The sequence below is a fragment of the Nestor notabilis genome, unplaced genomic scaffold (genome assembly GCF_000696875.1).
Source record: "Nestor notabilis isolate BGI_N333 unplaced genomic scaffold, ASM69687v1 scaffold16595, whole genome shotgun sequence".
Lineage (NCBI taxonomy): Eukaryota > Metazoa > Chordata > Aves > Psittaciformes > Psittacidae > Nestor > Nestor notabilis.
Window position 1 is genome coordinate 73,062 of NW_009929925.1, and position 16,911 is coordinate 89,972.

A 16,911-nucleotide genomic window follows, 5' to 3' on the forward strand; every position below is an offset into this window, starting at 1 on the left:
TAGTAATTCAGTTGTTCATACTCACTGCAGGCTGGAAGGTATGACACAGCATTAGAAAAATAAATTATTTGACCATTTTCTGGGCCAGATCTCTGAAAGGTGGCAAAAAAGGCCTGGGTACAAAACTGTGCTTGCAAATCTCTGTGTATTTACTTCTGTCTATCATGCAGTTGTGTTATTTATCAAATTCAGAGTTGAAAAACTACTGTAGAGCAACAGGCAATATAAAGGCCTGTTAGTATGGCTACAACATCTTATTAGAACAAATGGTACCTTCAGGGAATAGGGAATGTAAACAGACAGTGTTTCAGAAAGAAACATTCAACCATATATTACTTAAGAAACGAGGTAACAAACTGGCAACACTGCAGCAGTGCCCGGGTGCCCTTTTGGGGAGGCTTCAGTAGGGCTCCAGCTAGTCACTGTGGTCTCTTGGTGGCATTACCTTCCCTGCTCTCTTAATACAAATTGTGTGTTTCTGGGGGATAGCAACTGTCTGCCAGGAAGCCTGACACTGAACTTTGTACAACCTTGTCCTGGGCTCCTGAGCTGCTGTTGATGGAACTGCACAGGGAGTTCTGACCTTGCCCGTCACCCCTGGTGAGGGCTGCTTGTGCCTGAAAGCAGATAAAACGGGACATGCCAGTCCCAGGATTCAGGAGAAGAGCCACAGCCCTTGAAGGATGCTCCTCCATAAGATTGGTGCAGCAGGACGGCAGCCGTCGGGGCTTTTCCAGCCACAGCATTCTGCAAGGCAAGTCAGGCTGGTCCATGGGCTCACGGTGCTGGGTAATCGCTCCAAGAAAACATGAGGGGAGGTTGTGGAGGGAGGCACCACCAAATATGGAATTTTGCTTTCCATCGGGCACTGATGTCCTACAGAAAACTTTTTCCCAGGCTGGCTTCTGAACTTGGTAGGAAGGAGTTTGTCAGCAGGCTGGGGGCAGGGAGGGTGGTGTTTCTTAAATCAATGGAGATAGCAGAAACCCCACTGTAAATTTCCAGGGCAAGTGGCAAGCTGGTTTACGGAATGCAGGGAGATGAGAACCTCTGGCTTACGGAAAGCAGCATGAATTAATAATAATTTAATTGGCTTTTCCATTATGTTGCTGGGTTGGGAGATGGAAGTTTAGATGAAGGGGCTGTCAGTGGTACTTTAGCTAAAAGAACCTGAAGGCTAGGAAGTGGGATGGCGACTCCCTTCCCACCAGGATGGAGAGCAGGCAGCTTTGGGGACCTTTGCCAGTTTTGTCTCTGGACTAGCAAAGGAAAGGATCCCCACTTCCAAGGGAGTGTCCCATCCCACCTCTGAAATAATGCCTGGGAGGATTTCTCCTCCTCCTCTGAAAAGCAGAGGCTGCTGGGTAGAGTGAGAAGGCAAGTAGGTCTCTGAGCAGTGCTGTGTCAGGGCAGTGAGCCTGCAGCAGCACTGTCCAATTGCACTTAGCTTTTGGGTACATTTATTGAGAAATGCATATTTTTCTCTAAGGTCAGCCAATCTGAACTAAATCCATTTAAATAGTCAAAATAGTAAAAATGCTGGTACATAGTTGTACATCATACTTTAAACCCCAATTCCTTTTCTTTCCTGCAAGGCCTGGACTTCTAAGAATGATGCTGGATGTGGTTAGGGTACAGGCACTGGGCTCCGCCTTCCCCGGTGCTGAGCTGCCAGTCAGGGCCGAGGCTCCTTTGACATTATCAGCCAAGGATGTCCTGTCCCGTCCCCTCAGTGCAGACGAAGGTCCCTGCTGCTGGGACCGCTGCAGGTGCTGTGCCACATGCCCTCGTTTCTGCAGGCAGAAGAGTTCTGAATTCCTGTGATCTCTGACATGGACTGAATGTGTCACTTTGTGGCTGTTTATCAGCGATAAACTGCAGTCTCAGTGTTAGAATTCCCACTTGAGCTGTCAACTCAGAAAACAGTACTTAGAACAAATATTCCACATACATTTTTCAGAACTCTGCAACAGAGCAGTTATTCTAGGGTCTGGACAATCATTAATAATTCTGGGTTTGAAAGATTGAAGTCATGGGCTGGATCAAGTGCATTGAATAAAACTGGGCACTTTGGAAATGGTAAGTAAAAGTAAATTTTCATTACTTTTGACATTGCCCTAATTCTAAGTGGGCAGCTTTGCAGTAGAAAGGAAATAAGGAAACACCCTGTTGTGACTCCAGGGGTTACAGCTAGTGTCCAGCAGATATGGGACCACTCACACCACACAAGGCTTGGTGTGTTTAGGGTGTTTTAAGGCAGAGTATTCTTCCGCCTGCCACAGTACTGGCTCCACTCATGGCCTATGCCTCCCCAAACCCACCCAGAGGAACTGCTTTCCTCAGCAGAGGAGCAGCTCAGGCAGGTCCGGGGTGCTGCCATGTTTCTTGTGCTCCAACCACATTTCATTAGTAGGAAGCAATGAAAGCCAGCTTTGGTCCTGTAGGCATCTTTAATGACTTTCCAGTCCTGAACCCCAGGGAGGGTGTGGGGTTTAAGCTATCAGGTTGACCGGAGAAGAAGCAGCGTATCATTCTGTGTTGGTGTCCATAAGCTGGCATTGACTGTGCAGACTTGTTCTACACAACGAAACTCTCAGTCTGAACATTTTTGTGGAGTTGGAAGCACAGAGGAGTCATGTGGGCTTGGATTCAGGTACAGCCAGGACTTTACATGGTGCATGGAAGCTCAGAACCAGCCAGGGCTGAAACACCAGGCACGTGGCAGGGCAGCACTGCAGGTAAGGAAATCGCCTGTAAGCAGGCTTTGGCAAGGCCAAGTCTAACAGGAGACAGTCAGTAATACCTGAGCTCCTCTGATCCCTGCCTCCCCCTGGCAGTATTATTATCTTTTGCTGTACCTATTTTCCATCTTCTGGAAGTTATGTTGCCTCTATTTATCTGAACACTTATTGTTGGGGTCTGGAAGGGAAGGTGGTTAGAAATGGGGAGTTCTTCCTGTGATGTGGTGCCTTTTGAAATACAGCTCCTAATGGTGGATGGGGGGTTGTTTGACAAGGAAGCAGTTTGCCTGTGTCTTACTCTGACAGCATCTTCTGAAACAAGGAGTGGATACCAGTGGGTTCACAAAGAGAATAAGAGACAAGGGGAAGAGTATGGGGGGACTGGTCTAAGAATGCTACAGTGCCTTGTTAATCGGCAGCCGATCCATCATATTAAATATCCAGCTGTCATATATTACCTTTCAAGTGAAAATGAATAACTCCCATTAAGGGCGAAATGGGTTTGAAGTCGATTCGAGACAGATTAAAGTACTGTTATGAATGTGTGTTCGGGGAGGAGGAGACGGGGGCTGTGTATAATATACTTGTCCTTACAGTTTTTAAATAATAGATGTCCCACAAATTTATGTACTGCAGGCTGCCAGGGTTCGGGGGAGGGGTAAAGGTCAGGGATGCGCTTCTCAGAGCACCACAACTTGCCAAGGGCTTTGCTTTTGGCTCCTGGGCTCATTTGCCTTTTTGTGTTTTGCTGAAATAAAATCACCCTTCAGCTTGTTAGTGTGCGGATGTCCCAGTCCCATCACAGCACTAGCTCTAGGCTGGATCTCTGCCACCATGGTTTTGGTGGGACCCTCAGGTGTGCAGTTTTCCCTGGCATGTGCCACTGCTTCCAGCACAGACCACATGTCACTTGGGTTGACGGCCACAGCTTCCAGCCACCTCCAAGGCAAACATATTCTAGAGTGTTCATATGCAAAGCATTCGGTGAGCTAAGAGCATGAGTTCTGCTTTGTCAAGTCAGTCCAACTGCTCGTGGAGCTGACGTGTTGGCCTTCATGTCTGGCCCAGCATTTGTGTGTCCAGTGTGAACACAGAACAAGACTTCTCATGGATGGCAACACCTAACAGGTTGTAATCAGCCCACAGAAAGAGCTGAGATTTCTCTGCTTCTAGTTAAAATTACTCAGTTCCCTTACCATGAAAGATAGTCAAGAATGAATTTATTTTGGCCAGGCATGCTTTGTAGGACGTAATTTAGTCTACAGACTCATCCTCCTCCAAGTCTTTGGTATGTGTTTGAAGAAACAGCAGCAGAGTAAATGAAGTACTGTCTTTGTCCAACTTCAGCCTCTTTGGGGATGTCCTGATACAAATCTCATTTTGTTGCAGCACCAGCCAGCCAGGCAGAGAAGGAGCTGACAGAGGCTCCAGCATCCTCTAAACGAATATCGTTTCCCAGCAGCTCTGAGTCGCCTCTCCCCTTTAAATGGTCAAAAACTTCAGAGGAGACCAAATCAGAGCAGGTAAGGAAGAAGAACCCAGCTTTTCGAGCATCTACAATCAGGTAATTTGTTTCATATGTGCCAAAAGCAAAGAATACAGTAGGAGAAGGAGGATGAAAGGTGATAACTGGTGGTAGGAGAAGGCATCGAATTATTAAAGTCTAGCTGTAAGGAAAGAGGAATGCAGCAGCTGTATCAAGCGCATGATTCATTTGTCTTGCTCTGCAGATGTATCAGTGTCCATATTGCAAGTACAGTAACACAGACGTGAATCGGCTGCGGGTGCATGCCATGACCCAGCACTCGGTGCAGCCCATGCTCCGCTGCCCGCTCTGCCAGGACATGCTGAACAACAAGATCCATTTGCAGCTGCACCTCACCCATCTGCACAGTGTGTCGCCTGACTGTGTCGAGAAGCTCATCATGACGGTAAGTGCTGCGTAGTCAAGCATGTCTGCTGCTTTCCTAGCAAAGATGAAGAGTAAAGGGGTGGCCTGACCTGTGCAGGCTGACTTTGCTGTAGTGGGCAGGTCCTTCATCTGTCAGGGCACTGTCATCTAGGTTTTTGCTATCCCTCTGTGTTTTGTCACAGAGACTATTTTGTCCATGCTTGAGCACTGTGGAAGCTGGCAGTGCTTCAGCATTGAGTAATATCCTTGTGAAAAGATTAGAATAAATATGATTTCCTTTAACTACTGAGGTCATTGCATGGGATAGCATTTTGCACAGAAGCTTCTAAGAGATGCAGTAGCTGACGTGCTGTGCTGCTCCTGCTGCAGAGGGAAAGTGCTTGTGTGTTGATGAGCACTTCCCAAGAAGGGCAGCCAGGGTGATTAAGGTAAGATTGCAGGAAATTAGATTCCAGGTTTCTGCCTAAAATATGATTTTAAGAACCAAAAGAGTAACTTCCCTTGGTAGTCTCATCTCATGGAAGGGAGATAGTCCTATTGTGTAGGAAATGTTCTGCGCTTCATTCACTTAATGAGGGTCATTGTTACAGTTGTGTGAGATGCGCTGGGTATGTGAGGAGCTGCTCCATCCAAAATTACCATGGGTTTGTTGTGTAACAATTCCCTTTTCAGGGTAACCTGAACAAGCAAGGGATACACTGCCATTGGCCCAGGGGAGGTAGAACCTTAAGGGACTCTTGAATACTAGAGCTACTGCTTCAAGTGCTGTTTTTGAAGTGTTTGTAAATGCCTGGTTTTAACTCAAAATCTAAGCATAGGCATTTAAAATTCTCTGGAGTAGGAAGTTAGCCACTGAAGCGTGGAGTGAAAGTTCACTAAAGTCATCTGTCTTCTTTTAGAGCTCAAAACTTGTAACAACTCCATTTCTGGAGCTGTTTGTCAAAGAACTTTGTGTTTGTGTATGGGTTGTTGATGGCTATTGCTTGTGCAGTTTCTGATGGGGAGCAGAAGCTTCAGATGGCAGATTGTGGTTCAGCACAAGTGTGTTTGCACCAGGCTCTTGTTCTGCCCTGCATCCTTGTTTTAGCATCTAGCATGGGAATACTTCTCCAACACCATCTCCAAGGAACTGAAATTCATCTGACTTGAGAGCTAGTGCTTGGTGAGAAGTAGCAAATTAACAGTGCAGTGTTCGAGTTCTCATTTGTGAGACCTGGATTTGTGCTGTGGCTTTACGCAGTGCTGCTGACCCAGAGTCCCTCTCTGCTGCTGGCATACACGTGGAGCTGCTGGACCTCTTCTGTGAACTAGTACATGCTGTCACGGTGCAGAAGTGCTCGTAACGGGTTACTGCACTCTCCAGCACTCAGGCACTTGCTTCAGTAAATAACATTCTGAGTCCCAGAATGTTTCGTTCATTAATTCCCTTTTCATAGGTTTCACATGAGTGCGCCTTTCCATTTGCTAGTCTCAGTTTAAGATACAGGTAGAATTAAAAAGACATATTTTCAAAAGCCCTTCTAAATTCACAAATGGGATGTATTGTCAGATTTCTACACTGTTATTTCTTTGGTATAATCTTCAAGGCAAGATTGTGTTTGCATTTAAGAACTTGCCACGAAGTGAAAACTCTGCCCACCACTCAAGTACCTGGACCAAGGAGCTGTCCTGGCACAAAGACCTCAGTCTCTGCAATCTGCATCCCATTTGATTCATGGTTCTTAGTGTATAAATACCTTCTGAGGATCTGAACAAATCCTACTAGCTTCTGCCAAAATTGGTGGAAGACGTCTTGACCTTTTAAGAGCAGTGGCAGAAACTGAGCCCCTTTCTTAGGCCAGCAAGCGTAACCAGTTTGCTAAGGGTATCTGTTACTCTGATGTGAAACGGTGTGTCTCTGTCCTGGGCTGTTGGCAGAACACAGTGTGGAACAGGTGTGATTGAGGTGGTCCATCTTCTCTGCCTAAGCAGCTCTGTGTCCTGCAGGAAACAGGGAAACCACTCCATGGGTGATAGGGACACTCCACAGAGGATGTAGCCAAAGCAACTGTAGTTCTGTGGAGGACAGTCACCATAGGTGAGTCATCTCCTGAGCTGGAGCAGGGCTTCGTCCTGCTGCTGCGGAGCACAGGACTTCTGCTGGGAACTGTGGAGACTGGCATAGCCATGAAGCTCATCCTCTTGCTTGTTCATGTTTTTCCACCTGGCCATTACCACTGGCCCTGGGCAGCTGTTCCCTTTGGTACCCAGAGATATGTGTGGGGAGGAAGATTGCTTCTCTTGCTTCAAGTCAAATAGCATGTGGGTGAAGCAGGTGCTTCTTTTTTGCATTAAATGACAATATTTTTAAGTCAGAATGGCTTCATGAAGTCATGTGGCAGAATGAAAAGTTCCTAATTTTGTTCATTCTAGCTGAGATTCCTGTCTCAGTCTGACATGGGAATCGCGTGTTGGTGCCACCGCAAGGGAATTGCAGTCCAGTAAATGGGAGCCAGGTCCCTTTAGACACAGCGTCTTTGCGCTGGGTGTTTGGAGGAGGCTCCAGTTAATAATACCTTATCAGACGCCTTTCAGGAACCTGCAGTGTCTAATATGTCTGTTGCCATAGTAACACTGCTTGCTTGTGCTCAGCATCCCAGAGCTGGCTGTTCCAGGCTCCATCCTTTCCTATCAGCAAGCAGCCGGGCTGGCTGTCCCATGGGATGCCTGAGTCCTCACCACCATCCCAGCCACCAGTACTGAGGCTGAAGGGCGGGGAGAGCCACGCAGGATGCTCCCACATGGCATGGAGCCTGGGATACACCATGGGGCCGGGGCTCCCCACACCCCCCATCTCCTGCAGCTTCCCTTCCCTGGGACTGGTGAATGGATGTGGTCAAGTTCATTTCATGTGGCATCACAGCTGCTCCAAGCGGGTCTAATCGCCATCTTTCCACATAACAGCCTCTTGGCCAATCTTGGGCCTGCACCGCTTCAGCAGAGAGCCCCTTAATGAGGGTGAAGTGCAGTTCGCCAGCACAGTCGATTGACAAGACTGATGGGCTTGAGCCGGGAGAAGGGACAGATTCCCAAGAGCCTCTGGGAGCGGGGAGCTCTCCCTCCTCCCACGGCCAGCTTTATCCTTCTGCACATTCCTCTCCCATCATGTCTGTTGTCAGTTTTCTCTTCCTTGGTTTAGGGCGTACTCCCAGTGTTTCAGCCGTGTTTCCATATTTTTCTGTTCTCCGTTGGCTTTAAGAGTAGTTCTTGTCTGTCCCTGCCATCCTCACTTCTCCCTCTTGCCATCTTTACATTTTTTCCCTCTTTCCTATTGTCTTTTCTTACTGCTCTCTCCCCTCTGCTGTCATTCAATTTTTCTCTCTCCCTCCTTCTCACCCCCTCTCACTCCCCCCTTTCCCTCTCAGTCTGTGTCTCATTCTCCATCTCGGATGAAGGTAATGAAAATAATCGGGCTTCATTAATTCTGAGCCCTGTGAGATGATAGCCATTTGGAGCCATGTTTGCCAATTAGATGGTCTAAATTAGAAGTGACCTTGGTATACTGCCATCGCTTTGCCTCTCTGAGTCTAATGAAGCTTTTCACTCCAGCACCCTCTCTCTCTCTTTGTAATGGAAATTACCTCCTTTGTCTGGTTCGGGAACCTTGCATTGCATGTGTGTTTCCCTCTGGTTGCATGGACATAGGGATAGTAATGTATCTCCTCAGACCCCTTCGAGAGATTTGCTTTTCAAAGCTGCATGATTTCAGCATTTTGGGACATTTTCAGAGGAACTGCGTAGACTGTCCACACCTGTGGTCACTCAGGGCAGAGGAAGGTCAGAGCAGGCAGATCCAGGGCACAAGGGGAGCTGGCTATTCACCATGTCCAAGATTAATTCACTGAACGTGCTAGGAATATCCTTGTGTCACGCTGCCAGGGCCAGCACAGGAGGGGTGTTCAGCTCAGAGCCTGCGGCCCATGCTGATAACAGCTCTGCAGTTCATCATCTTAAAGATCTGGTATATTCAGTAGTGGCAGGAGCCATGCGTGTCACTGCTGCAGATTGTCTCCGATGAGGAGTGGACCCACAGGTTGTTCTCCAGACCGGTGACAGATCTGCAGACGTCAGGACATGTGTGATCTGCTGGGGATCCTCATGGGGCAGGGGGGCCGGAAATGTGGTGTGTCCACCCTTGGGTGTTTTGTACAGTCACTCACTGGACCATATTGTCTATAGAAATGGGCACCGAATTGGGGTACCCATGCATGTCACTGAATCTTGTCATCATAAAGAAATTTTGTCTCCTTAAAGGGATCTGAATTTCATTCCAAGGTCCTTGGAAGCAGAGAAACTTTTCCCAACAACTTTCCATCTAAGGCAGTTATTCGGCTTCTCTGCAGTCTGCTCTAGAGGGAGGTTGCCCAGCCAGTATTCCCATCTCCAGTACAGACCAAGGGGAGATGCTTCAAAGTGGGGCATGGGAGGGGCTGCCACATCTCTGGCCCAGACTTCCTCCTCCTTTGCTCTTTTCACTGCAAAGGGGGTACAGTTTAATGTTAGAGCAAAACAAGTATGTGCAGAAGGAGGAAAGGGAGAAGCCAGTTGCATTTGTCGAACTTACATCTGTAGGGCTGTTTTTTTAATAACGATTCACAGTGACTGACACGTTGCCACTGGGAAACAGTTGGTGTTGAAGAGGCACTGAAACGGGGATGGAGGATGCTAGGATTTTATGCCAGGTGGTGTCTGCTCAGGTGAGAGGGAGGTAGAGAGCGCTGAACAACTGCGTGCTGTAACACATGCTGTGCTCGAGATTAACACGTTCCCCTCTATCACCAGAATAGTTAATGCCATTTAAATACATCTGAAGTAGGAAATTCTGTGTTGTAGAGCGCTTCTTGTTTATCTGTCAGTGGCCATGGTCTACTAAACCTTCCTGCCCCCTGGTACTCCCAGCATTTGTTTATATTAAAAACAGCCACAATGTGTGAGATGTTTTCTGCATGTACAAGGAAATGGTGTATCCGCAGATGGGTTTGAAGTGTAAAAGCACAAACAGTTCAAAATGGGTCTGGAATCCAGTGTAAATGCAGAATGATTGAAACATACAGCAGCTTCTCATCACTTTTTCTATTTGTGCTATGTGCTTAGGGGTGGTTGTGGGATGGAAACAGAGTCGTTCTGCCCTAAACGATGGCACAGAACAGGCAGCACTTTGAGGAGAAGCCTGAATGGTGCTTAGCAGGTAGAGGACTGACATGATCTAGTTGCTGAAGCAAGACCAGTGCCTTATTTTCAAGGTTTTGCTTCCCAGGGCCAGCTCTTGTGGCTGGCTGGACGGCCTGCAGTTGCCCTACATTGATATCCAGAATTTCCAGTTTCCTGCACTTTTTTCCAAGGCTTTTCTCTGTTTGCCTTTGGGGATTTTGTGCCTGTAGCAATTCAGTGCACCACAGCCTCTTTTCTTCTTCCCACCTTTTTCTTTTTCACCTCTTTTATTGTAGAGGGAGGGGTGGAAGTAGGGTGAGAACTGTGGCTATGGAGATGCAGGTAGATAAAGGTAATTACTTAAACACATATAGGGCAGGACTTACTGGTTTGGAGCCCCAGATTAAGATGCAGAGGAGCATGTGAGGTTGATGATTATATTTCGGGGAGAGTTAATTGACGGAAGGTGAAGGCAGACAAAGAACCGCTGCTTACTGCCTTCTTGAATCCCAATCAGGAATTATGATTAAAGACACGGCGAGACAACAGAGGCCTGATGAATTGGTGTCTTTTTTTTTTCTTTTTTGCCGTCATTCACACTTGATTGACTTCAACCTTTCAAGTGCAAAAGTCTCTCTTTTCCATTATTATTCATAGCCATCTGAGTTTTTCTAATTAAAGTGTATGAAAACAATTACTGATCCGTCGTACTGAGTGTGGTAGTGGGGATGGCTGCCTTACTGTAATGCGTATAAAAAGCCCACAGTTTCTATAATGATGTGCAGCTGAGGTGTTAGATAATTTTATTCTTTTTCTACTCTGTTGGGGTTTTTTTTAATTTCTCCTGATTTATTTTTTGTAATTCCTAAAGATCCTAGGAAAGCGCTCTCCCTGCTGATAAAGCTGAGAGGGACAGCTCCTTCTCGCCTTCCCCCCTCCACATCCTGCTCATCCCCCTCCTCCAAGCCCTGCTACTGGGAATTAACTGGTGACCTTTCACGTCTTCCAGCCCACCACCCAGAGCCGTCAGATGCTCCTGCTTAGAGTAAAAGGTGGAATGAATGTGGTATGCTCAGCTTCCCTCCCGGTGATTTATCAGGGTCACCTGCCGTTCCTGCAGACGCCAGTGGGACCCAGTGCTCACCTCTGTGCACCAGTTGCCCCAGTAAAGGGGGGACCTCAGCACCCCTCCCCATCACGGGTCAGATGGCTGCAACCCTTCTACACCACGTCTGTTTCTGAAGTTTTTCATGGACTGTTTTTGCTTCTAGTCACTTAATGAAGCCAAGGTCTAGCCTGTGTTTGCTTGGATTTGACACATGTATAGATAAGGAAGATTTCATGTCCTGCGCATAGGTTTACCTTCAGCCGCGCCACAGATTTGCTCATTTGGTTCGGTCAGACCCTTGTGGTCCTTGACTTTGCAAGGTAAACGGTGTGCAGATAACAGCCTCACTCTCTTCTGTAGTCCAAGGTTCAAATACCCTCTTAGTATCTGACAGAAGGATGGAGAAACGTGTTTTGCTAGGATACATACCCATTTAGGAATGTTTATTTATGCCTCCCTTCCCCAGAAGCCAGAGGCTGGGAGCAGAAGCACCACTACCATTGCAACTCAGTGTTGGTTTCTGTTCCTTCAAGTACCACAGCCCTGGTGAAAGGACAGTGCTTCCTGAGCATCGGTGGGGTGAAGCGTGCAGCTGCTCCAAGCTGTGGAGCTGTCTTCACTTGCCACAGGCACCTAACCAGTGCTGGCAGCCATGCACCTGAATACGGCACAGATGTTGACGGTGATGTGGGTCTGTCTGCCCAGTTGCTGCCCTGGGAGAAGAGCTGTGGGCAGCTTTTCAGGTGGTGCCAGGTACTGGTCTGGATGTTCAGAAGGGTATACATTGTCCTGTGTCCAATGCCAACCATGTACAAATTGCTGGTGGGGTAGTTTGTATGGTCTGTGTGTGACCGGGTACACCCAAAGAAACAGTTTTCCAGAAGATGAGCGTGTGCATTTGACTCTTTCAAAGAGCGTCTCCAGTTGAAGCATGCATACTCTCCAGCTATTTAAAACTGTTGATGTTCAAGCACTGCGCTCCTTATGGTGGTGCAGGTTATAGACAAACACTTGAAGAGAGGTGAAGGGAGCACATCAGTCAGGGCAAGGAAAGGGTTACCAAAAGCTTTCTGGCTTGCAGACTGTTTGCTTTCTTTTTAGTCTTCTGTTATTCATCCTTTCCTTTGTAGCCTCTCTCCTTATTTGTATTTTTCTTTCTCATGCCCCTCCTTTTCCTGCATGGATACACTTTGAAAACAGTGCTGCAATGCTCCCTAGTTCAAGATTACAGTGTACTTTACGAGGTATGATTTAATTAGGGGCCTTATTATGTTTTCAGCAGCTTAAGGTGGGCCTTTCAACTTATCTACCTAATTGGTTGCACAAGAAGTTTCACAGCCCATGACAAAACATTGTCAGTGATCAAAGTCTGAATTCTACATAAAGGAAAAATATTAATAATAAGATTATTCTTCAAGTGTGCACTGCTAATTATGTCCAGAATGTAACTGTAGAAACACTTTTGACTGATGTGAGCTTTGTCTAATAAATGTGAGTCTTCAGTGAGCCATGAAAAGTGACGCCTCTGACTTTACAATTCTAGTGTCTAATTTTGCCACTGAAGATGTGTAAAATATTTTCCTGTGTTTCTCTTCTCCCCACATCCTTTCTTCCCTTTCTCCAGGTGACAACACCTGAGGTGATGATGCCCAGCAGCATGTTTCTCCCAGCAGCCGCTCCAGAGAAAGATGGGAACTCTGCTGCAGAGGAGCTGGGGAAGCAGCCTGGTGAGTGCTGGTCACTGAGGTCTGTGAGTCCCACCACTCCCTAAGCTTCCATCAGCTGGTCAGGGACTGTATCTGGGGATATCTCCACGTGGATGAACTCCATGTGACCAACTGTCTCCAAAAACCGCAGTGGGACAGTGCCCAGCAGGGCCATCTCCCTTCATCTGTGCCGCAAACAGGCTGGTGCCCCGGGAGTCCACATGGCAGGGCAGTGCAGAGCTGAGGAGCACAGCTCACCACTGTGGCCATTCTTATTAAAGTGGTGTTGAATCCTTGCAAAGGAAAGACCACGTGTGAGTGCTGAAAAGCAGAGGTGCTGGAGGGCTGAGGGGATCCATAAAGACATGCCAAAGGTGACAGCTGCTGGCTGCAGACTGTGCTGCCATCTCTGCTCTACCTGGTCCACTGCCATCACAGCTCAGTACAGTCTCTGGGCATACACTCTGGGGAGCTTTGAACTGATGGAGTCCTTCTCCAGCCCATATCTCAGCCTTTTTCATTGCCATGCTGCGTTATGAAGGCATGGCTGTAAATCCATGGCTATTTAGTCCTGGATTTGTTGTGTGCTATGAGAGCATCCCAAGAACATAGTTCTATGTAGGCAGAGGAGTCTGATGTTGGATCTGGCAGGGAAGCAATGACAGTCTTCCTTCTGTGCCCTCCTGGAAGGTCTGTAAGGAATCAGGGAACGAAGACAGTGTCATTTCCTTTCAGACAGCCAGCCCTGAGGCAGTGATGGTGGGTCAGCACTGGCACAGCCAGGGTAGCTTATGCTGCCTTGGGCAAGGGGATCTCTCTTTTGGCCTCTACCCATATCATGCTGTCTTTTCCAGCAGGACTGTGCTCTTAGACCCTGGATAAGTGGCAGTGCACTGGGTGTGTGTTCCTTCTTCTCCCATCTTCCCTCAAACAGCACTCTTTGAGCTGCTGCCAGAAGGACCCAAATTTCATTCCTCTTGTTTCTAGCTTTGGTAGGACCAAGACTCAAATACTGCATTCAGTCTGATGAACTTTCTTATTGGAACATGGGCAGGACATCAAAGCAAAACAGCAAAGACACAGAGATGGCTGAACGGCCTTCACGTAAAAGGAAGAATTAAAGGCGATAAATGCACTAAGGAAATGCGTGTGTGTGTGAACAATTTCCGCATATTCGAAGTGGGCAAAGTAAATTGTGTAGGTTTATGCAATGGGCCATGATGAGGGTAATGGACTGTTATTAAAATAAGTGAAAGAAGATAGAGGAGAAGTGTTAGAAATACCTATCATCTTGCAGAGAAAACACATGGATGTATTAGAGACAAAAAGAGGGCATTGATCTGCCCCTGTGTGCTGGTGTAATTGTCAGGTTTGCTCTCATTCTGTTTTCACAGAGATCCCTGAGGACTCAGGAAAGAGTCTTCTGCCATCGGACAGCACAGAGCACAGTGGAGATCCCAAGCCAGTTCCAGCCGATCCGAGTTCTGCCAGAGAGGACTCTGGCTTCCTCTGCTGGAAAAAGGGCTGTAACCAGGTGTTCAAGAGCTCGGCAGCCCTGCAGACACACTTCAATGAGGTCCACGCAAAGCGGCCTCAGCTGCCGGTGTCTGATCGCCACGTCTACAAGTACCGCTGTAACCAGTGCAGCCTGGCATTCAAAACCATTGAGAAGCTGCAGCTCCATTCCCAGTACCATGTCATCCGGGCGGCCACCATGTGCTGCCTCTGCCAGCGCAGCTTCCGAACCTTCCAGGCCCTGAAGAAGCACCTGGAAACCAGCCATCTGGAGCTGAGTGAGGCTGACATTCAGCAGCTGTATGGTGGTCTCTTGGTCAATGGAGACCTCCTTGCAATGGGTGATCCTTCACTTGCAGAAGACCACACTATCATAGTCGAGGAAGATAAGGAGGAGGAGAGTGACTTGGAAGATAAGCAGAGCCCAACAGGTAGCGATTCAGGGTCAGTGCAAGAGGACTCTGGCTCAGAACCAAAAAGGGCCTTACCCTTCAGAAAGGGTCCTAACTTCACTATGGAGAAATTCCTAGATCCATCTCGCCCATACAAGTGCACAGTCTGCAAGGAGTCTTTCACACAAAAGAACATTCTCCTGGTCCATTACAATTCGGTTTCTCACCTGCATAAACTGAAAAGAGCCCTCCAAGAGTCTGCTACTGGACAGCCTGAACCGACCAGCAGCCCAGACAACAAGCCTTTTAAGTGTAACACCTGCAACGTTGCCTACAGTCAGAGCTCAACCTTGGAGATCCACATGAGGTCTGTCCTGCACCAAACCAAGGCTCGCGCTGCCAAGCTGGAGGCGGCTGGGGGCAGCAGCAGCAGTAACGGAGCTGGCAACAGCAGCAGCAGCAGTCTTTCTTTGGGTTCATCCACACCAAGTCCAGTGAACGCTACCAACAGTAATACTTTTACAGCCACCAACACAAGTAATTCAGGCCCAGTTCCCATTCCCAGCCTGCTCAACCAGGTATCCAGTGATAACATGGGAATTCCTACATTAAGTAACCCTGTAAGTGCTAGTATCTCCTCCCCTTCGGAGCCCAAAGAGGTAAACCGAAAGAAGCTGGCAGACATGATTGCATCCAGGCAGCAGCAGCAGCAGCAACAGCAGCAGCAACAGCAGCAGCAAGCTCAAACCCTGGCCCAGGCCCAGGCCCAAGTCCAGGCCCATCTGCAACAAGAACTGCAGCAGCAGGCTGCTCTCCTGCAGTCCCAGCTTTTCAACCCAGCACTTTTGCCGCACTTTCCAATGACCACTGAGACCCTTCTGCAGCTTCAGCAACAGCAGCATCTTTTGTTTCCTTTCTACATCCCTAGTGCCGAGTTCCAGCTCAATCCAGAAGTTAGTTTGCCTGTCACCAGTGGTGCACTGACATTGACTGGTACAGGTCCAAGTTTGCTGGAGGACCTGAAGGCTCAAGTTCAGATCCCACAGCAGAGCCATCCACAGCTCTTACAGCAGCAGCAAGGCCAGCTCTCCTTGTCACAACCTCACTCAGTCCTTATACAGCAGAGCCAGCACCCTGAGAAGAAGAATAAATCCATAGTGAAGGAGAAAGAAAAAGAAACCCCACGGGAAAGGGAAAGTGCGGAGAGAGGAGACAGTAATGTAGCATCTAAAGAGTCTCTACCTGATAACTTAAAGCCCAAAGAGAAGAAGGACTTTGTACCAGGCGGTAGTTCAGAGCCCTCCTTACTGCCACCACGTATTGCCTCTGATGCAAGAGGGAATGCCACAAAAGCCTTGCTGGAAAACTTTGGCTTTGAGCTTGTCATTCAGTATAATGAGAACAAGCAGAAGGTGCAGAAGAAGAATGGGAAGACAGAGCAAGGTGAGAACTTGGAAAAGCTTGAGTGTGACACATGTGGCAAATTCTTTTCAAACATCCTCATCCTGAAGAGCCACCAAGAGCATGTTCACCAACATTACTTTCCCTTCAAGCAGTTAGAGAGATTTGCCAAACAATACAGAGAACACTATGACAAACTGTACCCACTGCGGCCTCAGACCCCAGAGCCACCGCCACCACCTCCTCCGCCACCACCTCCGCTCCCTCCAGCACCTCCTCAGCCGGCTTCTACTCCTACCATCCCTACGTCTGCCCCACCAATTACCTCTCCTACAATCGCACCAGCCCAGCCATCTGTGCCACTCACCCAGCTCTCCATGCCAATGGAGCTCCCCATCTTTTCACCTCTGATGATGCAAACCATGCCACTACAAACATTACCTGCGCAGCTGCCACCCCAGCTGGGTCCCGTAGACCCTCTGCCTGCCGACTTGGCCCAGCTGTACCAGCATCAGCTCAACCCTAGCCTTCTCCAGCAGCAGCAGAACAAGAGACCGCGGACGCGGATCACCGACGACCAACTCAGAGTCCTTCGACAGTATTTTGATATTAACAATTCCCCAAGTGAGGAACAGATCAAAGAGATGGCCGACAAATCTGGACTGCCCCAGAAGGTGATCAAGCACTGGTTCAGGAACACTCTTTTCAAAGAACGCCAGCGCAACAAGGATTCCCCATACAACTTCAGTAACCCTCCCATTACCAGCCTGGAAGAACTGAAGATAGACTCACGGCCTCCGTCTCCAGAACCTCAAAAGCAGGAGTACTGGGGAAGCAAGCGGTCCTCCCGGACACGCTTTACTGACTACCAGCTCAGAGTCCTGCAGGACTTCTTTGATGCCAATGCTTATCCAAAGGATGATGAATTTGAGCAGCTTTCTAACCT

The 16,911-nt window shown here is 48.1% G+C and overlaps 1 protein-coding gene across 1 annotated transcript in view; it reads left to right on the forward strand.

Moving 5' to 3' along the window:
* Window positions 1-16,911, forward strand: part of LOC104406273 (zinc finger homeobox protein 3-like) — a gene marked incomplete at both ends in the record, with an annotated part of 96,430 nt that overhangs the window by 73,055 nt on the left and 6,464 nt on the right. Inside the window, 4 exon segments of the mRNA XM_010015207.1 lie at window positions 4,131-4,264; window positions 4,472-4,672; window positions 12,576-12,678; window positions 14,052-16,911. The exon segment at window positions 14,052-16,911 is cut by the window's right edge and continues 2,606 nt beyond it. Coding sequence (XP_010013509.1) covers window positions 4,131-4,264; window positions 4,472-4,672; window positions 12,576-12,678; window positions 14,052-16,911 — 3,298 coding nt within the window.